We start from the raw sequence: 25,336 nt of genomic DNA, 5'->3' as shown, positions 1-25,336 counted from the left end.
TAGAAAGATAATCATATTGTGACGTACGTTAAAGATAATCATGCGTAAAATTGACGCATGTGTTTTATCGGTCTGTATATCGAGGTTTATTTATTAATTTGAATAGATATTAAGTTTTATTATATTTACACTTACATACTAATAATAAATTCAACAAACTATTTATTTATGTTTATTTATTTATTAAAAAAAAACAAAAACTCAAAATTTCTTCTATAAAGTAACAAAACTTTTAAACATTCTCTCTTTTAAAAATAAACTTATTTTGTACTTTAAAAACAGTCATGTTGTATTATAAAATAAGTAATTAGCTTAACTTATACATAATAGAAACAAATTATACTTATTAGTCAGTCAGAAACAACTTTGGCACATATCAATATTATGCTCTCGACAAATAACTTTTTTGCATTTTTTGCACGATGCATTTGCCTTTCGCCTTATTTTAGAGGGGCAGTAAGTACAGTAAGTACGTTTTTTCGTTACTGGCTCTTCAGTACTGTCATCTGATGTACCAGGCACTTCATTTGGCAAAATATTAGAGATATTATCGCGCAAATATCTCTTCAAAGTAGGAGCTTCTAAACGCTTACGCATAAACGATGACGTCAGGCTCATGTAAAGGTTTCTCATAAATTTTTTGCGACTTTGAACCTTTTCTCCCTTGCTACTGACATTATGGCTGTATATAATAAAAAGAATTTATGCAGGCAATGTTTATCATTCCGTACAATAATGCCATAGGCCACCTATTCGTCTTCCTACTGCAGGTCATCACAGAACACATTTGGTCTAGCGTGTCCACTCCGCCTTTAGTTTGATTATAATACATAACCATTTGCGGTTTACCGGTACTTTCGTTGATAGAAGCATCCTCATCACAAGATGATAATAAGTATACCATCTTAGCTGGCTTCGGTTTATATGAGACGAGAGTAAGGGGTCCGTCAAAACAAAACATCGATGTTCCACTGGCCTGGAGCGACTGTTTTCAGTACTTCCGGTATCTCGCGTTTGTTTTGATCGCACGGTTCCCACAATGGTTAACTTATACGGTTCTTGTAGTAAGTTTTTTTGCCAAAGGGATTGAGGTGAACCAATTGTCACACGTAATATTACGACAACTACCGTGCACAGGCTTTGATAACTCCTTCACGTAGTATTCACCGAGTGGTACTCCGTTGGTCTGGTGTTCCTCTTCCCAAATAAGGCATTCCATTTATCATATACTTTGTACCACTGTCACACATCATGAGGATTTTTATTCCATACTTACTTGGCTTGTTTGGGATATACATCCTAAACGGACACCGTCCTCTAAAACCAAGTAACTGTTCATCTATGGTCAAATGAGCCCCTGGAGTGTAATTTTGTATGCACTGATGGATAAAGAGATCCCATATTTTTCTAACAGGAGTAAATACATCGTTTTCTCGAAGTGTGGGCCGTATACTTTTGTCATCCATTCTAAGACATCGTATCAAAAAATCAAAACGATCACGACTCATTACAGAGACGTACACCATTGACAAAGATCGATCAAAGAGGTCATCTGTGGACATGTGGTTATCTTTTCTCACTGCTGTCATTACCAGAATACCAAAGAAAGCATAGATTTCATCTTCATTCGTGTCACGAAATGTAGCACCTGTCATAGATTCCCGACGTTTCAATGATATCTCAGCATTTGTCCATTTTACAATTTCCGAAATTATCTCATCAGTAAAAAAATAGTTTGAAGCATAAAAGTGGGTCATATATATTGCGGCACATACGCGTCGGACCTCTTTGAGATCTGACAATGTTCAGTGCAGAGACTCGGCTACGCCTCGTGGACTTTGAAGTTGACCAACAATGTTTATTCTTACCTCTAATAGTCCTCTGTGGCAAGGTCAAGATTTGTTAGAAGCCAATGAAGAACCTGGTTGTTCAATAACATTTTGTTCGTCTAATATTTCACTACCGCTTGACGTTGGCTGCACTTCATGTACCTCATCTATAAACGCTTCTTCTGTATCGCTCTGGACGTCATCTTCACTTACGTGATCTGATATTTCACTGTCAGAATCCTCACCAACAAGCTCGTCATCGCTTTGCAGAAGAGCAGAGAGGATATGCTCATCGTCTAAAGAACTACCCATTTTATTATATATTAGTCACGATATCTATAACAAGAAATATATATATAATAAGTTATCACGTAAGTAGAACATGAAATAACAATATAATTATCGTATGAGTTAAATCTTAAAAGTCACGTAAAAATAATCATGCGTCATTTTGACTCACGCGGTCGTTATAGTTCCAAAATCAGTGACACTTACCGCATTGACAAGCACGCCTCACGGGAGCTCCAAGCGGCGACTGAGATGTCCTAAACGCACAGCGACGGATTCGCGCTATTTAGAAAGAGAGAGCAATATTTCAAGAATGCATGCGTCAATTTTACGCAGACTATCTTTCTAGGGTTAAGGTGTTACAAACTCATAAATAATTAATTAGTCTGTTGATATAAGTATTTGAGAGTTCTTACCTGAAAGTAAGCACTACTTGCAGCAAGAACAGCTTTATGAACACGCAACGTATGAGAACTACACATAAGTGTCATGTCCACCAAAGACTGCATTTGTAATAATTTACCAAATCTTGACATCAAATGTTCAGAGTAGTCTTCATAATGAAGGCTGTAACGTATCGGGGCCATTTCAAGTTATCGCAACAGGATATTCATCACAACAAGCCGTTTTGTGACAAAAAATATGTCAATAAATTTGATAGGTTAAACAAAAGAGAAACGGTTATAATAATTGAATGGCATTTAAAAATTATTTATAGAACGTGTTTATGCTACCACAAAAGAGGTTATAGTAAAATTCGAAAAAGTAACCAATTGTTTATTCCTGGATTTATAAAGTATTGGAATTAATAAAAGCAAAGTGTTTTAATAGTGTTGGAGTCTTTTTAATCCATTAAAAATGCAGAAAAAAATAGTAAAATGTTAGAAACGAATTTATTACAAATTTGTATTTATGGTGGATAATTCCTTACCAACAGTAAAGGTAATAAATAAAGTTAGAAGACAACATATACATAATAAATTATATTACAATAAACGAATTCTATCACAGTCTAATTAAGTACTCAAAAATTTGAAACTTATACAATGTGTTACCATATCTATTATTAAAAGAAGCCATAAAAAAATAATGTTTTAATGGAGGCAACGAAAAAAAACCGATTTCATTTGGAATGTAACATGGGAATGTTATTATTTGTTCTTAAGGCACTTGGAACAAATACAGTGAGAGTATAATATTCAGATGCATAATTATCAGACAACATCACAAAGCTCTGTATTGTAAATAAAAAATAGTTTAGATAATAATTAGATTTCTCATATAGGTACATTATGGAAAGTATTTACGAACTATAAAACCATTAAATAGATGTATAGAATCTAGTCACATTCAATTATACATATAATATGAAAGTCACAATTAACATGTACTTAAATCGAACAATTTATTAAGGAAGAGTTAATATAGACTTATGAGTCAAAACAAACTCAAGACGAATGGATTTTCATTCTCAAGCTTTAATTTTATCACTACCCATTGGATGCGCACTTCGTCCTTGGATATCATTGAGTATCCACATACGTATTTTAAAAAATACAAATTTGTAACATTTCTAATACTTTAGGATCTTCTTAGAAATCAGTTCCTATACAATACAATAGCTTTTACGTTTTACCCTTACCTTCCTACATCGAAGCTCATATACGCTGTGCCACAGCCGCAAAGCTTTCGCACGACTCACAAAATACTGGAACACATTCTGATTATATCTGAGATAGAAATTAAATCATCTTAGTATCAATAAATATATACATACATACAACTACCTTCTGCTCCTAATTTTATTCTGGTAATCATGTGCTGTGTTTTCACAGGCCAATGTTCAAAACTAATGTTTACCAGATGGTCATCGCCAAAAGAAATATTTAATATCTCATGTGCTTTTAGAAACATATATCGATTAATCTAAAGTTCGCTAAAACAACACCATTGCAGTATTATTTTACATGGGAGCCGTTATTTTATTGCATTATTCAGTCGCATTAAGGCATATGGCAATTGTTCTCTGATGTATGGTTTCTTAAAATAATCACGCAACCTTCTTTGGATAAAAAAAAAATTGACAAATTTTATTTATCACAATGTCGATATTTAGGCGGGAACATAATAAAAATATACCTAACACCTAGACAGCAATATATAACAATTACAATATTTTATAGAAGAGATATTATTTACTTATAATTAATACGCACTACGATATTGTCATACTAATACGTGAATTAAAAAAAAATCATTCCATCCCAGATATTGCAGATCACAAAGTGTCGAGAACAAAGTCACAGTACAGCCATGAGTTCGCTTAGTTACGTACATCTTATACATATTATGTCTGTTAGTTCGATTAAATCCAAAATTTTTAGAAAAATATTTTATTCATAAAACCGTTTTACGTTCATTTTTAATTATTGTTTACATCTAAGGTCTCCATAGGACTGTATCACATGCATTAAAGTCTTTTGAAAAATGATAACAGAGGTAACAAGAGAGTTTGTTTATTTGTCTCAGTAACATAAACCTATTGGTGAAGGACGTAATGAATTAAATGTTGAGTATAGAAAAGTGATAGAATCCTATTTCAACCTTAGTTATTAAATTAAAGTTACTTTGTATTTCGATTAATATGCTGTAGATTGAAACTTCTTAGGTAACTAGATTGTTAACTGATTGACTCGCTAATTGACAGCTATCTAAATTTAAAACAGTGGATCTGTAAATGGAAATTAGAACGTAACTAAATCAAAGTACGTAAAGCATTTTTAAAGTAATTAAATAATCTTACATGAACACTTTACATAGGTTTGAGTAAATTTGTACAATACATAGCATGTAGAAAAAATAGAGATTCACTTAATAGAGATCATTCAGTGAAACAAGATCATTGCTAGTAATTTCATTACTACTACACCAATATAACAAACAGAGGAGAATAGATATTGATATATCTATTGACTTTTATTGATTTTAATATAACAAATGATTATCCTTATAGAAACAATAATTGAAAAAAAAAATGGAAGATGAAACTCAGGGTTTTGTTTTTATGTCCCGTAAAATTAGTTTGACTAAATGAATGTACCTACTTTTAAATTAGATGATCGTGTTTACAATATATTTGGGTAGTGTTAGAGAGAAACTAAGCAATGGTCTGTTTCAGTGGCAGGTTACATTAGTACTAATATTAAAAGCAAATTACAATATTTACATCAGCCGACAATAGTACATCTTGCAAATAGGTATCTAATATACACTTTAATATAATTATTTGTTCATACATTAAAGAACCACCTTAGGTTAAAAATGCCTACTAGTCCACAATAATACTTAATTATCAATAATGTTTAAAAACTCCTCGGGAGAGATGTGGACGTCTTCGGCAGGCAATGGATCAGTTGCGTTGGGGACGGTGTTTTTGAGTTCCCCGAAAGTGTAAGTCGTTCGTTTTTTGTTTCGGGAGCTGGACACGCGCGGGCCAGCCGGCAGCGACGCCTCGCAGTCGAGGCTGGCGCGCTTGTTCCAGCAGAACGCTTGCCGCGGTTCGGCCCCGGCCGACATCGGCATCGCTAACTGAACTCGGGACTTGCACAACTCGTTATCACTTAGCTGCCGCTTCAACTTATCTTTACCCACAACAAGTTGGAAGCCCTTTAGCCCACCATCGCCGTGAGGCTTGACCAGCTCTACTTCGCTGTGTTGTCTCTGAAGTTTACAAGAGTCGGTGGGACTCGAGCGCGCCGGCTTATCCACTAAACTGTTCTGACGTGAAGTTCTACTGACTTGCCGGGAACTAGAGCTGTGTTTAAGAAGCGCACTGTCATGACGACTGCTGCCGGAGGAACTGCTTGTATTTGTATTGCATGTATTTACATCATTTGTGTTATTTCGTCTAAGTGATTCAATAACATTATAGAAATGTTCTAACTCTGATGTACTGCTATTTCTGGATCTGCTGATATTGTTTGTACTATGTCTGTGTGGGCGGATCTGTGCTCTTGGTAAATGACCGTAGCTGCTCTGTCGAGACATCCCGACACTAGTCTGCCTCCGAGGCATGCTGCAACTCTTAGGGACGAAAGCGTCTTGTGTTAATACCACATTTTCATAGACGTGTGCGTTTTCACCGTCTTCCTGGGTTATTAGGTTTTGACGACTTTCTGTAGTTTCTTTCTTTTGACCTACTGAGTTGCTCTTTTTATGTCCATTACGAATTTTAACTTCAGGTAATTTCTTTGTTAACTTACAGTCACTGGCACTTCGAGGTAATAAATTTGCGTAACCATGGCTTTGGTTTTCTTGGATTTGTAGTTTTTCTAATTTAGGAGCACTAGTTGCGACGGTGTTTTCGGAAGTTCTAGTAGAATTAGAATGTTTAGGTACCTTATTAGATAAATTGGCTTTTGTTACTTCGGCGGATGCTTGTTGAGGTAAGACTTCGTGCCTTTTTCTATCCATATCAGGTTTTGAAGATTTGTCAAGGACTACTTTCGTCTTGTCGCTTTTACAAATCTTTACACTGAACCTGAATGGAGGTTTGAACACGACTTGAAGTCGAGCTTTTTCGCCAGACAGCAAGTTAGTAGCGCTTTTGGACGGTCTTGTTTTTCTCGCGCTCTTCTGCGCCTGTCGATGTGATCGTTCTGTCAGACCAAGGGGTATAGATTTTGATTTAGGAATAGCTGTGGGTTGTGGCGAACTAAGGAGCCACCTTTGTACCTTACTCAAAGCTTCAGTATCTTTAATTGGGGATACTGGATGTTTCTGCATGGAACTGTAGTCTATTATTTCTTTTTTCATTTTGGTCTTACGTTTCTTAATTTTGCCTTTATGTTTAGATAGGATAACATGTTTTGGTGATTTGCCTTCTGCGTTTGTTACAATAGCAGTGCTTTCTTTAGTTATTTTAGGAGCTTCCTCTAATTTAGCTTGACTAATCGGCTTCTGGAAACATATGAAGTAATTTTTTGAGACACAAAAAAATACTTCTTACAATATTTAATAATTTTTACAAAAAAATATTTTTTAATTTCTTGGACAATTTTTTTAATTTTTTTATAATGTGGCATTAAAAAATACATACAACTAGAAAAAATATTAGGCAAAACAACGTTTGCTGGGTCAGCTAGTAAGCGAATAATAATATATGATACATACCCGTTTCTTATTAGCATTGTGAAGTGGAGATGCTTTATCTCCTAATTTCTTGTGATCTTTCTTGTTGCGATATGCGCGAGTTCGTAAGGCTACTTTCTTCTTAAGGGGTAATTTTGACCTGGAAATATTAATCATTGTAAATACAATAACATCACATTAAAATGTACGAGGATTAAATTGTATGTATAGTTCTACAATTATCCATACCTGACAGCGGTATGGACGATCAGGCCTTGGTCGGCAGCGTCAGGCAGACGGACGGTTTCGGTGGTGGACGAGTGGATGATGGTCACAGACTTTAGTTTCTTGCCGTGGCGTCCTAAAAAGCGAGTACTTGCCACCTAGAAACAACACACGGTGTTACTAAAATTATGTTTACCTTTAATTTATAAGTGTTATTAGCTCTACAATTTATTTTTAGTTTGTGTAATAAATTCATAGCTTATGGCTATTATAAAGATGGTAAAAGTAATGACAAAAGATGAATTATTTTCCAACGGATGAAACAGTAGACTTCGTTTGTTTATAGCTTACTAAATGAGCAGTATAAACACACAACCATTTAGCATAATATCGATTTATAGCATACAAAAAAATGGTAGCGATTTTGTACCTTCCCGAGGAATTCTAGATACCTAAGACAAACACTAACATTTAGTGTCTATTTCAATTGCAACATCAAGTTTTTTGCAGCAACGCTAAACAAAAAAATAAAATTAAAAACTCCTATACTTGCCTCCATACTTGTCTGAGAATGTCTATGCAATTTAGTTAATTGTAAACAAGTTAATTGATTTGGCCAATGCAAGTCATGTTGGTTCTGATTAATTTATATATCAGCTTATTAGCATATAGCAATTTTGTTAATGAATATTGTTTGTCCTTCATGAGCATTTGAATAAAGAGAGTGTGCAAAAATAGGCTAGTTGACTAAATTCGGAAATTCGTTGAAAACTAAACTTTAAAAATATATTATGTTTAGAAAAAAATTTACTTTTAGTTTTCACACATACTTAATAACGTCATTCCTCGTAACAATCGATTTTGTTTCTGTCATTCCATAAAATATTTCATTATTTTTTTATTAATATGTTCACTTAACCGATATTACGACTACATTATGGTGCTATGTGAAGTACCACGTCATGTGTGATTTTTAATAATATACCGTCCGATTTAGAAAGTAGCTGTACTACAAAGATCTCTTTCAGAAATAAAATAACGAAGTTTCTTTTTAATAACTATTGTCAAGATCTCTCTGATGGAAATTGGTAGGTAGGTTAAATCTAATTAGTACTTAGTTTTGGTATTATTTGTTGTAAGTTTTTTGATGAAAAAGTATGGTATATATAAAATCTGAATATTGTAAACGGGAGTTGCATCTGCCAACAAACTGCCCTACAGTTTGGACGAAGTATTGTATGTATGTAATGATGTATATTTTCTGAATAAATGCTGGAATGGCCCATTTTTACCGATTACAAAAATATTATTCGTTTTAGACCGTTTTAATAGAAAAAATGTTTTCTTTTTTTCTCCATTCATATCATTCACTCATTAGAAACTCTAAGCCATCCAATTTATTGTAAGTGGAAACAGCAGTACAATTGGTATAAGTATATTAGAGTAGGTATATTTTGTGGAACTTACCAAGAGTGCGATTACGGCGAGCAGTATGAGCAGCACGGCGTACCAGTGTTTGAGCACCCATCGCTTAAAGCCTGCGATGCTTTCGTCTGATAGAAGAAGTTTGCGGAGAGTAGCCAGCGGACCGGAAGGATCCACCTCGCGGCAACGTTGGAACACGTCGCAATACCTGAAGACATTTAAACAATATATGTTTATGTTTAAAAAAAAACGACTCGCCCATTTAGGAATTTAATCCTTTTGTCGCGGAGGGTTTCACAAACATTCAAGTCACATGCTCAAAGACACCCAGACTCAGATTCAGATCGGATCAGATCCCAGAAAAAATCTTGTCCTACGCGTGTGGTGACTTTATGAACCTTTTTGGGCGATTCTGGTAGTTTTTTTTCGATAGCAATAATAAAAATTTGAGCAAACGTTCCAAAATAAAATATAATAAAAACTACACAATGTTAAGTCATAGGGCACCGGTTATTGATTCGGCAGTAGTAGGTGAGTAACGGTGGTTAGTAGTGTTCAGTTATTAATCATGAATCGGTCTATTAAAGCCTTTACATAAAGAGTACTGACCCGTTATAATCATTGCAGGGCGTGCCAGGCTTCGCATACATGTCGGGCACGTCGAAGGGCGCGGTGTTCCAGTGGAAGGAGGACAGGCAGGCGCCGCCCGGGCGCCGGCAGCACAGCTCGCAGGCCGAGCGCGGGTCCTCGCTGCGCGCCGGGCACTGGCACGACTCCAGCCCGTACGCCAGGCAGATCGAGCCCGTACACTCCTGGATGGTACAATTTTAATATTAGCTGATGATTTCGTGACTAGTAATTAATTGTCTAGTAAATATTTTGACTCTAACACGTTAAAAATATAATTAATAATAAAAAAAGTATAATTTGTTTCAAGTGAACTTCGAATTTCGCTCTAATGTAATAAGAAGTGTCTTCATTACCTAGCGCAAAAGTACAAATAGAAAAAACTGAATATAAAAAAATATAATTGTTATTAAATTCATAAATTACAAATATCGCTAATAAATCATTCAAGCAATCAAACAAGTATACTAACTCCCATATAGCAAACGAGTTCCTTATCGCAGCGTGTCCTGTTGGGCTTGTGCCTGCTAGCGGGGCAACCGGCACGTTTGCCGTCGCAGAAGGCCGCGTCGCGACAGCCGTTGTCCGAGCGACACTTGTCGCCGAACTTAAGAGTACATGATGCTGTGCAGCACGGACCCTGTAACATTGGCATTTTTGCTTAATGTCATAAGAATAAAAAAAGGGCATCGGTCATTGGTGGCCGGTGCCAAACAGGGTCAGTCGGAGTCGAGACATCTATAAATTGTTACAAAATGACAGAGAGAAGTAAGAAATATCTAATTCTCACTGCACACTACGGGATTCTTCATATCATACTAATAAAATATGTAAGTACCTGACTAGGACTGCAGACGCTGTGCTCCGTGAGAGTGCATGGCTTGTAGTGCGGTCTGGCGGCCTGAGGGCGGCAGCACACGTCAGTGCACTCGGAGGCCCAGCCGCAGTCGCACTCCTCGCCCTCTTCCACAACGCCATTACCGCATATTGCCGGTTGAGGTTCTGAAAATTATAAATACAATAGTCTCAACGGAAAATAAAAAAGAGTACACAGCCACGAGAGTCGCGCGGTACACGCCACTAATTTGAAGGCACCCTTTATGAGCGATTTGCTATTGAATCAAGGCATTTGAACCTCATGGTCAACCGCCAAATGGCTAAAAGCTATCCTGCACGTGACAGGTATTGCAGTCTCTTTGACCGACTTTTTGGTAAAACCTTGTTTACCTGATCCATTCCTTCATCAGAATTTGATAGTAATATGTATGCCTCACCGGTAAAGCATCCCTTAGGAGATCTCGCCTTGTTATTGAGAACGGGATCAATAGCTCGGAGCGAGCATGGCGAAAACTTGTTATTGTTCTTCCTGTCGCCGCTAGTGGCTCGCGCGAACATTATGTAGTTGCCGTCTTCACCGAAAGGGGTGCAAACTTCAGGGTCGTGCTGAAATCAAAAGAGTTAACTGTAATACACTTCAAAGAAATAAATTAATTGCAGAAATAACTGTGGTTATCTGCCAAAAAAAAATGAAATTTTGATAAGGAAAAGAATGATTTAGTTTTCTATAATATTTAAAGGACATTAAAATTAATCCTTGAAAAGTTTTGCATATATTACCCTGATTAGGTTATAAATATATGACGTAAAAGGGTACAGAAATATTTGTGCAACAAATACGTGTAGTCCCTGAAAAAATACTCCGTCGAGTAGTACCAACTAAACACATGTACTTCTTATGTTTATTATTTTACGAAGATGTACGAGTATATTATAATATTCTTAAGACACCCAAAAAAACAAAGTAAATTTGACATTCCGTTTTCGAAAATACTTTTCATAATTTACGCAAAGATGATGCAAAAATTATATCTTATATTCGACGGAGAGAATTGGTGGAATATAAAAGAGTGTTTAGATAATATAATACTAAGTGTAGGCTCGGATTTAAAAGTCAATAATTCTCAGTTACCGGCGATCCGAAGTTGTGTCCGATCTCATGTGCCAGAGTCACGTGGGAGACGGCCGGCGGCACGTGCTTGCCGTAGTTCAACAGAGTCACGATGCCCGTGTTCAGGGACTTCATACTGCCGCGGTAATGCTGAAAATTATAACCATTTTTCATGTATTAGAAGGGGAAGGTAGAAACTATCGATTCGGTTCTTTTAACATTTTATTACTGTTTTAGCAACATATTTACTGAAGTTTGTTTATTTACTTAAACAGAACAATTAAAAAAAACAGGTTTTTGGAATATAATTCATTCATTCAAGATTTTAGCAAAGTGTTGATAAAAAAGGCGTTGAATCTCACCCCGTTCTTTTCGCAGACACCGCCAGCATTTTTCAGATCACCGGTCCACGCCAAACCCAGGGTACCCATTTCAAAGTCGCGATAAGTAAACATGTACGCCAGACAAAAGGCGTCGTAATCTTCCTCTGTAATCAAACAAATTATAAATCTTCAGTGATAAATGTTCATCCCAAACTTAAAGACTCGAACGTTTTTAAGTACTTTTAATTTATTGATCTAATAGCTTAACTTTGTTTAATTATTCACCAGGGAAAGGAACTCCTCCTTCCCCTTTTGAATGCATAATTGAATTAGAAAGAAACGCAAACCTGAAAACAGCTCCAAGTACTTTTCGACGCCATAGTTGTTGGGAAACCGATATGCGGGGTCCTTAAGTGCATCCAAAGTGTGGACTTTTATTCGTTTGATCATGAACGTTATGTTGTCTGGCTTTCCATCTTGATTAAAGTCTGAAAACCACAAGTGTTTAGTAATATATGATGCGACAAAATGTTTTCTATTGATTTTCAATAATATATCAAGCTGTAGAATACCTGTCACTTTGTATATCGCGTTGACTTTCTGGACGTGACGCGTCATAACTTCAATACACGCTTCCTCGGAGCCGTATCTTTGATAAAACATGTGATCTGCCTGCAAATAAACGAGGCACGTGGTTTTTCTTGGATCAACGGTAGCTCTCTTGTTCACATGTCGACCGTCGTCACTGGCATTCGCAGACAACACGGTGTACCCTACCGGTTCCTTTTTAACTATATCCTTACTAACAGTTACAACTCCTGCTTTCGTTTTTATCACTTCGACGTGCGTCTTTGGCTTAGGTCTTGACTCTTCAGAATCAAGTCGCACCTTAGTAATGAGGTTACTCTTATCGATTTTGGTTTTAGGTTTTCTCGTGCTTAACTTATCACTTGGCTCACTGTTGCTAGTGTAAGGAACATCTAGGTCTAAAGGTAGTTCAGGGTTTTTCTTTGGCTCGTCATCTTGCATTTCGTCTTCGGGGAGCCATCGTTTTTTTCGTCTATGAATTTCGCTACGTAAGTCATCGCTAAAATTATTCGTGGTAGAACTTTTAATGTTTCGTTGATCAGTAAAGTTGAATAATTCAACTTCTTGTCCTAAAGTTCTTTTCATATGAAGTAGATGTGACGCACACGGTGCTCCTTCACTAGTGTCGTAGGGGTGTTCCACGTCTGACCGGCGGTAGATGACGCTGTGCATGGATGGATGGTCTATGTTGTATCGAGATATAGGTTCTACGTAGTACTCCTCCGTAGGTGTCCATATCGTCCCATCAAAAAGACCATCAGCCGTGATAACACCGTAAACGTGCGATGATTCGTCATCTGAAAAATCATAATGTTTTAAATATGTTTTCCACAATTTACGTCTATTGGGAGTACAACTGTTCAAAGGATTTTCGTCAAAACATTTATTTGAAATATAAACAAATTGGGGACGCTCAAATAAATAGCTTGCGATATTTTATGCAAACTAATTCGAGGTGCAAAGAGCCTCGGGACTCTGAATGAATTAAAATCACAACTTGCAGTCGCAGTAGGGAGGGATGGAAACCGCTCATAAATAACGGTAATTACTGCTTCCACTTTACACTCTGCTCCCTCATTCATTCATTTTCTGGCAACAGGAAATAGGGAAAAATCGGCGAAGAACAACCGCGAAACCGGTTTTAATGGACAGGACTTTTGATAGATGTTTTTAATGAGGTTTCGTGTTCATTGTATGTCAGTAGTACGTAATGACATATCAAGTATTCTTTTCTATTTACTAATTGTCATAATAGTTACACTGAGGTAGTAATTATGTGGAATAATTGAGTCTTTGTGTTACTTTTGTGAGGCACTCGACCTCGTACATCTTCAAGGAAATGTACAAAAATTAAGATGTCGAGGAGGAACATACTACATTCAACTTCGGAAATAATTTGTTCAAAATTCACTTTGTCTCCAGCGTTCCAGATGGGTCGCAGCACATAATATCCTTTTATTAAGTTAGTCATAGTTTGTTGGGCTTATGTTTAATTGGTTGTTTCAAAGACTTGGCAAAAACAAGTAAACATTTAAAATAGAAATTAGCTAAATTTGACGATCGCCATATGGTCTTTTAATTAATTTAAACCTTTAATTTCGTCTCTATGGCTTTGTGTCTATGGCTAAACTCCATAAGTTTTAAGCTAACTCTCTGCCAAGGCCCAAGAACAACTTGTTTTACGCGGGAATAGAACTTGCGTCAATCTCAACCATTCGGCTGTCCGTGCAGTCAGAAAGTAGTAATTATAGTAACACAATGATTTCAGATTTCGTTAGTTTTCAGAATTTTCGTTAGTTTACTGTCGTTAGTTTAATTACCGAGCTTCCGTAGCTACCATTTCTAAGATCTATAAAGAATTTTTCATTTATAATCTTAATAAATTAACGATAAAGTCATTTTAACAGGACTTTCTCCCGTAATTAAAAGAAACCTCGAACAAAAGAGTAATCCGTTTAAGGAAAACAATTTAATGCCGTTGTTCGCCGAACAATTAATGGCGGGTAAGAATAAAACGAATATGACGAAAATCACTGCGCTTGCTCCACGAGTTTTGTGACTGAAATGGGTCAGGTAATATTCATTACACTGAAGTTAGTAATTCTGATACTGTTAAAGCTTTAAGTATTTATGTTGATACAACTTTTATTACAACGATGTCAGTAAGTAATACTCTAGTGAGGAAGTAAAAGTAATAAACGGATATAAACAACATTCACGATAGCTCGACATTTCGATATCATGAAGGCATTTAACATCTTAAATTCCAACCCAAGCTTCGTATGTCATCTTGATGTAAGCACCTCCATCAAGGTGTACACGAAGTAGCTCTGGCATGTCTCAGGAATTTGGTGAAGTGCTACAAGTATTTCCAACCCTGCGTTCACGTCATGAATTAAGGCAAGGCATGAATTGGCACAAACGAGTTGGCTCGCACGTGACTGCCTTGCTACAGTTCCTTATTGTGCAGGGTTGACGAATAACCGCAAATAACACCTTTCTGGTGAATATCTTGTTTCATATTAACTGCACTGTGGGTGATTAGTTACCTGTAAGTCTTTACTTTCTCTTTTGCAATGCATACCATTGCTAAATGCTATCTCAGCAATGATCGCGCTTTATTTGATACATTAAAACCAAACCCTGTATCTAAAGGCAGTTATTGCATCTCGTGTTATAGTATCGTTAGTTATATTTGTGGCAATTAATTTCGCTTTAAATTTAATTTGTAACAATTTGTTTGTTAGTTTCCTGACAGCCCTACGGTAGCATCAGTCTTGGCTAAGTCTTGGGATTACATCAGCATGCTTATCTGATGCCGTGGCAAGATTATGTGATGTTGTATTGCGTTTATCGCAACATCTCTGTAGATTTAACACACTAATTATTACAGTTTCTTCTCTGCTATTATAATATTGGATTCGTATTCAATACTGGGTTAAGTAGATGCTTCAATTTGGTGTTATTATAGCAAGTCCATTAGATTTAATTGCGCTTTTGTCGTAACACCGAAGGCGATTGATTTGACCTGGTTATTCGGTCGCGAAGAGCGAGATGAATAGCCTCAATTATTTAGTGTCATCGCTTCTTGATTTCGAGCTAATTACTTTAGGTGTTATCGTGTGGAATAAATGAGTATTGCCGTAAGCAAGACATCGTTACAATTGTTTGAATACAATAATGAAGATTTATTTTCACAATAAATCAATGGAACAAATCGATAAAATTTACACACTTAATATTTCTTTGAACGTTTAATTGATACGTGCTAAAAAGTCAAAGCCTGGAATATTGTTTGTGCTCTTAGTTCAATTGTTGGGGTAATAACTAATAACGGTAATATTAGGTTTACGACCACAGCTCTAGTAATTAACGATGGGGTAACATCGTGCACACAATAACGCATTTCCCCACAGTCTATTATAATAATTCGCGTGTGATGTGAAGCGTTCACGTACTCTACATATATTCTACAAGCATGCGACGACGATATAATTGGCACATTGCCCAAGTTATTGAACTGCTGTGCTATGGGTCGCAGGTTCAATTTAACGAGATGAAACTCGTGAAATCAAAAGAGAAGCGATATTAATATTTGCGTCGCTTTACTTCAGTCTTTAGGTGCTTTTATCGAGATAGACTCTCTACCAACGCAGACTGGTTTTAAGATGAAGGCTGTCCAACTTATTAAATTTTGCATCAAATAAATGGCACGTAAACTTCGGGCATTTCAAATAAGCCTACATTTTCAGACTAGTTTTTTTTTCAATATATCAACTATATACTTTTTCAATTTCGAAAACCCTAATTTCCGACAATTATCTCTTGAATTAGTGATGGGAACTCACCTTCGAGCTTTCCAGAGTAGACATGAGCAGTGTTATAGTCCATCTGGCCGCCTGTCGAGTGAAACTGGACGCCGTCTGCAAACACCGAGCTGGGGTCCGGCCTCAGAATCAGCTTGAACTCCCTGCAACACACAGCGAATGCTTTATTAGACTTAAGTTATTCAATATTATTTTAAAACGCATTTATTTCCAAGAGTTAAACTGATGTATAATGCAGGTAGCCACCTAAATACAACAACGGAGTGAAACGTAAAAGCCATCTAGTCAATAGATAGTTATAACATTTTTTTTTATCTTTTTTTCCCGCGGGTATCGCTTTGTTGTAGAAGCTATGTCTTCAATACACAAAGAGTAACCCGCAGCACAAAAGGGCAGCAATTATTCTTAGCGCAGATGCAAAAGAGCACTTTATCGTCGGAGCTTAAGCTCGCTGTAGTAACGTACTAAAGTTTCGCTATTTCACGTAATATATCCGTCGTCACATATTATGTTCATAGAGCACGTACAGCTAATTATGATTTAATGCTATTCACACCGAGTTCAAACTGCTCGTATTAAAATGTAGAGCACCAGTGTAATGGCTAATAAATCAGACGCATAACTCTGATATACTAGGCCTCGTGCCCTTTTAATGTTTTTAGTTCAGTAACTTTTATTGAAGGCGTATTAAATTAATGCGAAGGTAATACGCACACGTGTTTCTGTTAGCCTATTACTCCGGTAATAAGGTTAATGCTTAAACTTGAATGACACATAAACCTTTCACCTTCTAGGTAAAGCAAGGAAATTAAATTTCCGGGTTTAAAATATGTTAGTTGTTTGATGAGGATGCGACACTTGGATTGATTACGAAGCTCTGCGTTATGGTGTAGGAAGGACAAACTTAGTCATTTTGCAGATCCGCTTTAATGTTTGTATCACGCTTCGAGTATAGGGTAAGCAGATTCACCATTCTTTGATTCAATACTTATTGACTTGTACATGCTTTCTGTCTGTATGATAAGTGCAGTTGTTGATTTCTTAATAGAAATTTGATCTAGAGGATTTAAAAAATACCCAGATTGCTCGTCTACTCAAAAAACACTCGACTTAGAAGAGCAGTCTCATTTTTAAAGAACCCAACGTCTTTGCAATGCAGCAAGCTCCTGAAATTGTCGCCGAGCGCAGTCTTGTCTATGATAAAAATTTTGCCACCTTTGATGTAAGCTTATGTAACTCAATAAATTTTCACGATTCCCCCAGATTGGACGTCAGAAGCGGCACTAACGAGCGGTATCTAATGACGTTAGACGAATAGACGGTCGGATGTCTCCCTTGTTTGTCTGATCTAACTTCGTTATAGAAAACTTGCTCTGATTCCAATCCGACAGAACCGATGAAGTGTTCCACTTGACGCTAAAACGAAGGTATATCCGCGAGGTGTTCATTATTTTTATCACGACTTTTTTCGCACACGATGAGCTGAATTTCAAGCGACGTCAAGATGAGGTAGTAGTTGTCGCGGGGAGTACCCCAGCAATAGCTAATCCAGACTTACATAAAAATGCTGCGACAGGCTCGCTCATCTATCACGGACCATTAAGGAAACTATTAATCTTAATTAAAAGCGGAGAGACCCACAGCTTAGTCGTTATTTGTTTTTGCCTGAAAGACGTTCTTCACACTTACTTTTAATCTTAACTCTGTTATAAAAATGAAAAACAACTCCACTTCAAGATTTACGTTATGAAATTGAGTTCTGGCGCTATTTAATGTAAAATAATAATCTGTTACTATAAAGTCCTAAATACATTTCATAATATTAGGACGACAATTTGCCTACATACCTACCACATGTATGTGTAAATCTTTATACTTTTATTTTACTATAACAAAACACTTTATCATTTAAAGTCTATTAAATTACGTGCTTCACCATGACAGACTGATAAAATGAAAAGCTTACCCAACTTCATTTAAAAGAACGTTTACCCTAAGAAAGTTTCCAGTTTGCTGACGCTAAAAATATCAGCTTGAAATTAAGTACCGTCGAGTAATTACCCTTTTTGCAATTAGGAAGATATTTATGCAAGGGCGAGTATAGAAAAATGGCAAAAGACGCATAAAAATAACTTTTTCATTAGGACACTGACTGAGTGCGGCGGAATCTCACCAGCTCTATTGTTTGCTTACCGGATTACTAACTTGATTAACGAATTAATTACCTGAGTGATTCCATTGGGCCCGCGAAATTAACTTGAAATAGTCTCAGGAGTAATATTTAACTTAGAGTTGAGTAAATATTAATAAGTCGCGAAACTTGTATTTGCCGGGGTTTAGGGACTTAGCGACGTAACGAGATTACGCCGGGTTATTGAGCCGGCGGCATGTGCTCATGTCTCCTGCAAACTCATACATTATTTAATTGCATGCGCCAACTACTTACGTACAGAGATAAATGCTTGTGAACAGATATACCTACACACGTGCATTTTTGCTTGAACGTTGGAATGACTGAAAAAGCGGGTCGTCGTACTCTCGTAGGTTAGGGTTATGAGTATTTATTAGGGCAACTACCTTTATTTTTTACTAGCTGTTGCCCGCGACTTCATCCGCGTGGTTAGAAGATATAAGTTAGGAATTTTTGAACGGAAGCCCTTGAAGATGAATAATTTTCCCTGCTTTTTTCCACATTTTCGATTGTATCTTCGCTCCTTTTAGTCGCAGCGTAATGGTATATAGCCTAACAACTACACAACACAAAAATATTTTTTCAATTTGAACCAGTAGTTCCTGAGATCAGCGCGTTCAAACAAACAAACTCTTCAGCTTTATATATTAGTAAAAGTAAATATATTATTAAAGTATAGATAGTATAGATTATTGCACATCATACTATAGCTACCTTTATTTTTTATTATAGCATTACCATAATGATATTTAAAGTTGTGAAGAAAATAATTATTTATTTCCTTGTGTGTTCTCATACAACGACGGACCTGCAAACGGCGAACCTGTAGGGAATTTTGCGGTTTCATGTCTTCAGAAGCCAAACAAACAGACTACAATGATTAATAAACAGAGCGTTTAAGTCAAAACAAAGTGACACCGAAAATGAGCTTAACTTTTATTAGAAAGTTGGTGTACATCAGCCTTCGTCCGTCCCCATTTGCTGAGGGTAGATCAGACCTGAAAACTCTGTAAGAAGTTATTAGCGGAGGCAATTTCCAAAAGCCATTACTCATTTCTGGTAACAAACAGGCTTGGAGGCTGGATGCCTTCTCGCTGTGTAATTGTGCAAGCCGGGCTCGGGAATATTAAGTGACGACGTCACGGGAAGTGCTCCGGCGGTGCGGTGTACACCGCCGTAATTGAACCGAAGCCTTATCTTGTCTTCTCGAATAGCTTTTATCTATCTAACGGCTTATTATTGCAGGCTGACAATTTTGAAATCTTGTGACATGTAATGCGGAGGAAAATGTGTTTACGAGTTCATCTGCTACGCAATACATATTAACAATGACATGGTTGCATATTATGTGGTATAGAAGGATTACATTGACATACGTGCGAAAAAGTACCTCGTGACCAGATTCAATTACCTCAGAACCATGGTCAAACTTACTAATTCTGATATCTATGTTTAATGTGTAAAAAATAATAATTACTCGGAATATCAAAGACAGTCTAAAAATACAAAAGAACCGTGACTGAGAAATTCCTCAATTCGTTGGGAAGAAAAGTTCTATTGTCTTGTGGTTAATGAAAAGTTCTTAGGATTGTTAGAAGTTTTGGTTCGACCAATATCTTGGTTGAGAAACACAATTAAACTTGTGGTCAGCTGGACAGTTTCGGAAAACAGAAGTACCTACTTAGTTATCTCAAATTAGAGATTCAATTAAAGAAAGTTGTAAAAGTAATTGATGATTGCTTACAATTATGTTTTTATCGACATTGACAATATTCGTTTAAATGCAAAGTTTGGTTTTGAAGAATTTTATTTGATTAAGAAAAAATAAGGGGAATTATTTTATGCCATCTGGGTCCACGAACACATTCTAGGTCATTTTTCAATGAACTTGCTATAAGTTATTAGTGGACAGTAGAAGTAACTCCTCTATTGTTCCTCTCTTTTTTAACAAAACGTTTTTCGTGTAGACTTGTCATATTTAAAAAGAGGCCCATCAAATAAAGAGGAAGCCAAACAAACAATGAGCTAGTGAATTTAGACAACCTCTGTGGTTATTCTAGCCACATCCACAATTATGTATTTGGAACGCAGGCGGTTGTCCAAGCTTTAATTATGCTTTAGTTCAAATCGTTACTAATTGTGATCTAAAATGAGCCCTCATTACAATTGCGATAATCGGCACGCTATTTACGTTGCCATTTAATTAATTAATGAATTTTAGAAACTCACTAAAGTATAATTTGAATAATGTACAAATAAACTGGGTCTCGTTATAAAAGTTAGGTGGGATAAAGCGTCCTCCGGGGCTGTTCATTTCTATATTAAAATTTTAATAGGACTCAGAATCCAGAGCTTTTCAGATTAGACGGCGGTGTGCGTCACGCGGGTGGCGCGGGTTTACCTGCCGTGATGGAGGTACGCGCGATGACACAACGCTTACCGGCACAAAAAGTATTATAGACGAGCCTGCAAGATTTGCTTTTAATTAAGTATGTAAATTTGGGGTAATTTTGAGGTATGTTGTGCTTTGTCTGTGTGGATTAGGGTACGTAAATTTATAACATAACGTTTATATATCCCGATGGGAATAGACTTAGGTTTACTGTTGTTGTTTAGTTTCCAGTAATATGAGGCGTCTGTTGGGAGATGCTTGGGAACTATATAAACTATGTTGGGATGGACGCAGGTAGTGGGTACACCGCAAATCGCATGTGTTCAGCTTTATGCCCCAGTTAGGTAGTGCTGCACAGTCAGTCACGCCGCGTTACTTTCCGCTCTAACACTGTAATGTAACACTTCGTTCTATCCTGACATTGACTGGATCTCCGAAACTCCCGTAAACATAGTTGAAATATCTTGGTACACAAGAATTTGTGTTGTAAAGCTAACACGAGATATCGAAAGTTCATTTCGGCGAACGGTCTACTTATTTTCTAGAAAGTAAAAACCACAGCAGTAAAACAAAAAAGTACCTCATTTGAGACTACGTAAAAGTGTAGGTATTTTATAAACGTAACAAGTAATAAATATCTACGACTCGTAAGTCGGCCAAAGTCACAATTCATTACGTAGACACATTTTAGGTGCTCTAGATGTTATCTTGAATTCCACGCGAATTTGTAGAGTCGGGCAACAGTTGGAAACAAAAACTATGTTATGTGTAAATTAATTTGGTACACAAGTCACGTAGTGCTAAAAGCTTAACACTAGGACATAATATGGCGTTTCAAATAGCACTTAGAACTCACGTCACTTAAAAATAATTTGTCAAATTCCATAGGTATTAGTGCTGCAGTTTCGTGGGTTCAATTTTACATATTAATTTTTAAATGTAAACCGTAAAAATGGTGGAAAGTCATTCCTATTCTCATTTGATAGACATTAACATGGATATAGTCAGTATGTCGCTCGGCTGTCGTTACGCCGCGCGCACAATACGCACCACGTTGCGTTACTACATTACCATAATAAATTATGCAACGTGTATTATTGCCAAAATGTTTGTAATTGTGAGCGTAAACACGTTCTACGGAGCGTATTTCGTGTAATCGTATTGTTTAGTTGTTTTGACCATGTTATATTTAAAACATTTCAAACTCTGGCTGATCCTTGAAAAATTATACTAGGTAGCTAGTATAATTTTTCAAGGATCAGCCGTACGTATTGAAGGAATGTTAATTTACTGCTTTCAAATTAAGGTAGAATGTCAGTGTGTTACTTAATGGGACACTGCTCAGTGTTAGAAGTAACAGTATACCACTTTATATTTATTAGATGTGTGTTAAACAAACATTATTAACATGATTTAAGAATTCAATAGACGCGTGTTCGGCCTTCCTCAGCCAGTTTATTTAACGAAAAATCAATAATGACACGTCTGACGGCTTTCACGCTTATTTATACAAAATGAACAACGTATTTTGTGGTTGAATGTTCCGCATTACATTAATCTCTTTGATGCTACCTGTGAAGCGTAATTTAAATTTAAACACCTCTCTTTATATTGTCTCCATTTTTGGTGGCAACTGAAGTAGTTTTTTATTAAAGATTCTTATTACTTTAAAGCTAATGAAGCACTTAGTATACCTATCTATCAAAGAGAAACATGTCCGTTCCTTTTTTAAGTAAGCTAATAATTATTAAGGTATCTATAATGACAATTGTCTTAAACACCTTATAATAATTTGGAACCTAATTTGAAATTTAATCACAGCCTAAAAGCGTCGGTTGTTTTCACATGATAATTTGAAACGAGAAGCCTACACGACATCAATATTTTTTCATGCAGAAATATATAACGAGACACATTTCAAATTGTCACGGCACATTTTCTTGCCGGGAGCAACGTAAGAATATGTGAGCGTAGCAGAATTCTAATTTAAATACACTAGGCAGAGGTAAATGCCTTTTACGCTCAGTATTTCTTGAGGGTTAAATCCTCATCTCGGGTGGATCGCTTCAGTCAAACTATGACGGCCGCTTTTAATACAAAGTCAATCGACCGCGAGTGCGGGATTTTCTCTATTCAAATTATCTGGCTCGCAAGAAAACATGGAAAAATAAGAAGATGAGGTACACACGAATTTAAATCAAATATTGATTTATTTAATTCGGCCGAGAATATTTTTTGATAACCTTTTGAAATTTTTGAAAGTAACATGGCAACTCACACCAGTTATTAGTATTCCAAGTGGAGTTGATAAAGATAATTGGACACATCGCAGAGGACTACCAGGCGAGTGTAAAAACTCGGCAAAGTTTGTTGTTAACCCGTGGAATTTTGTCGCCACAGCATCACGTAGCAAGTGCAACGACATCAGATAAAATCTAGCACATTTTACACTTTGTAACGAAAATGAAAATGAACTTTGCTATCTCGAGTTAAATCTTGCGTCGTGTTTTCAACGCCCATTATGATAAACTGGCGTGTAAACAAATAACTTGCTTTGAGTTTTACTCGTTACGGTAATAATAAAGCAAATTTTAATGAAGGATAATTGTACGTTTATTGTGATATTAGATTATGGTAATTCCATTACCTTCAGTGGATTTTACCGACCGAAATTTCAGACACTTGGCTTGAGAGAATATCTTAAATAATCATTGATACGTATTGACCAAACAGTACATAATATTTTCATGATCTCGATATTAAATTCATAGTGTTTTCGATTGGACTAATTTAACAGTATTACCGAACCTAGTTAATAAAGCAATTGTATATACAGAACATACATACAGATTACACAGTACACAGCGCTAGCATATCTGAGACTAGGACTGTAAGCTCATAATCTATGATCTATATTAATGTGATTACTAATCTCAGGATTAAGGTATTAACTGTGTTTTACTTTAATGTTTAAAATGTTTCACTTATTCAGTTCTATTCCAAGCAATTATTTCTTAGAAATTCCGGTCCTGAAACGTAAACAAACATTTCGCGGGTTAGTCTGTACAAAGCCCGTCGCAGCCAACAGCTTCCGTTATATCAATAAGATAGCTAACAATTTGCATATTGTAATAAATATTTCGGTGCAAACTTCAAAAGTTAGAAATCAAATTATATTCTAGGAAATTCTCACTTGACTATCTTCACAGCGTGGCTGAACCTAATTTAAGTTTTGGAGTGCCGAACATTCAGTATGCAAAGTTCCAGTGAGAGCTACCTTTGGGACAGTCTAGTCTGCCGTGTAGTTCTGCGGTGGCTTCTAAGCTCCTCACCACGGCGACCAGTCCACACTCAAACCCGGTTGCTATAGTATATAATGATTACGACCCGGGATGAGAACCAAGATTTACTTATGTTAGTGAAACAGAAACGGCCAGTTGTTCTTTCTCGAAATTTTATAAACCGGTGGATACAGCGACTGCGGAAGTCTCGCTGTAGCGTAGATAGGATTGAAATAAGAGAAAAAATACTTCATACATATTTTAAAATACACACTTTTAAAAATATTTTGTACTTTAACGAAGCTACCCGAAAAGAGAAACTTTGCAAAAGAGTTGTAAAGAAATTCTTTGAGTATTTTTATTCAAACTTTATTTTCTTTTGAATTCAGCATCTAAAGATGAAGTTTTATCTTTTTTTTGTTTCATTTTGCATTTTGCATGTGTGGCACAGTGGGAACATTCTACTTACACTAAGGTAATAATATCTAGTCAGTAATACCTAAGGATGTGCATAGCCTTAAGGCACTGGACTCCAATTAATTTTCCTGTTATCTAACAGCAAGAAGACGCCTGCTATAAAGTAAAGCCAATTCCAATTGACATCGTGACAGCCAGCACAACACACGTAGTACGAAGTTGTTTGCAACGATAGCAATAGTTTGCTTCCTATTTGTCCCACATCCTTTCTGAACGGACTGACAACCAATTATTTTGTTAACCACTCGCAACATAAAAGCCAGTTCCTGATTCGAAAAATATGCAGTGCAATGAGGATTTCCTTTAGAAAGTATTGTTGAATTGCATTCTTATTTTTATGACGTATTAAGTCGCAATAGAAAGATTGTTGAGAGGATCGTCTATTTCTTTGCGTTTTTTTTTTAATTTGTGCTGCATACAAATAAACATTTTGCTTTCTTTAATTCTTTTTGGAGCTCAGTAGAGAATAACGTTTTAAAAAACAGCAGAACGCAGTGTCTCATAGAATACTGGCTACTCATATTCGTGGCAACAATATCACCGTAAAATAAAAACGTGAATTCTGTAATCTACTTATTTCTTTTCATTGGATTAAGCTAACGGCTGTTACGTCATTGTTGTTAATATTATTTGCGTGTGTGGACCCGGCTTTTTGGTTGATTAGCCCCTCAGTCCCACGCAAAATTTAAGTAGCGACAGCATGTTATTCTAGTCTCAGGTGCGAATACAATATTTAATGCTCATAGAACATACTTTTGTCAAAATTAATAATTTCGTCACAACTA

The 25,336-nt window shown here is 36.3% G+C and overlaps 2 protein-coding genes across 2 annotated transcripts in view; both read right to left on the bottom strand.

The window, feature by feature from the left end:
• Positions 1-3,779, bottom strand: part of LOC113500808 — a 12,081-nt gene extending 8,302 nt beyond the window's left edge. Inside the window, exon 1 of the mRNA XM_026881706.1 lies at positions 3,760-3,779. Coding sequence (XP_026737507.1) covers positions 3,760-3,779 — 20 coding nt within the window. The remainder of the gene's footprint in view (positions 1-3,759) is intronic.
• A 910-nt stretch (positions 3,780-4,689) lies between these two features.
• Positions 4,690-25,336, bottom strand: part of LOC113500765 — a 99,574-nt gene continuing 78,927 nt past the window's right edge. The window contains exons 3-15 of the mRNA XM_026881653.1: positions 16,232-16,353; positions 12,368-13,180; positions 12,143-12,283; positions 11,835-11,959; positions 11,494-11,622; positions 10,799-10,967; positions 10,363-10,526; positions 9,997-10,164; positions 9,507-9,709; positions 8,940-9,105; positions 7,497-7,630; positions 7,290-7,407; positions 4,690-7,076 (exon numbers count right to left, since the gene is read on the bottom strand). Coding sequence (XP_026737454.1) covers positions 5,463-7,076; positions 7,290-7,407; positions 7,497-7,630; positions 8,940-9,105; positions 9,507-9,709; positions 9,997-10,164; positions 10,363-10,526; positions 10,799-10,967; positions 11,494-11,622; positions 11,835-11,959; positions 12,143-12,283; positions 12,368-13,180; positions 16,232-16,353 — 4,066 coding nt within the window. The 3' untranslated portion in view covers positions 4,690-5,462. The remainder of the gene's footprint in view (positions 7,077-7,289; positions 7,408-7,496; positions 7,631-8,939; positions 9,106-9,506; positions 9,710-9,996; positions 10,165-10,362; positions 10,527-10,798; positions 10,968-11,493; positions 11,623-11,834; positions 11,960-12,142; positions 12,284-12,367; positions 13,181-16,231; positions 16,354-25,336) is intronic.

This window comes from Trichoplusia ni, chromosome 14 (assembly GCF_003590095.1).
Source record: "Trichoplusia ni isolate ovarian cell line Hi5 chromosome 14, tn1, whole genome shotgun sequence".
Taxonomy (NCBI): domain Eukaryota; kingdom Metazoa; phylum Arthropoda; class Insecta; order Lepidoptera; family Noctuidae; genus Trichoplusia; species Trichoplusia ni.
The sequence above is the reverse complement of the archived record's forward strand: the minus strand, read 5'-3'. Positions and strand labels throughout refer to the sequence as shown.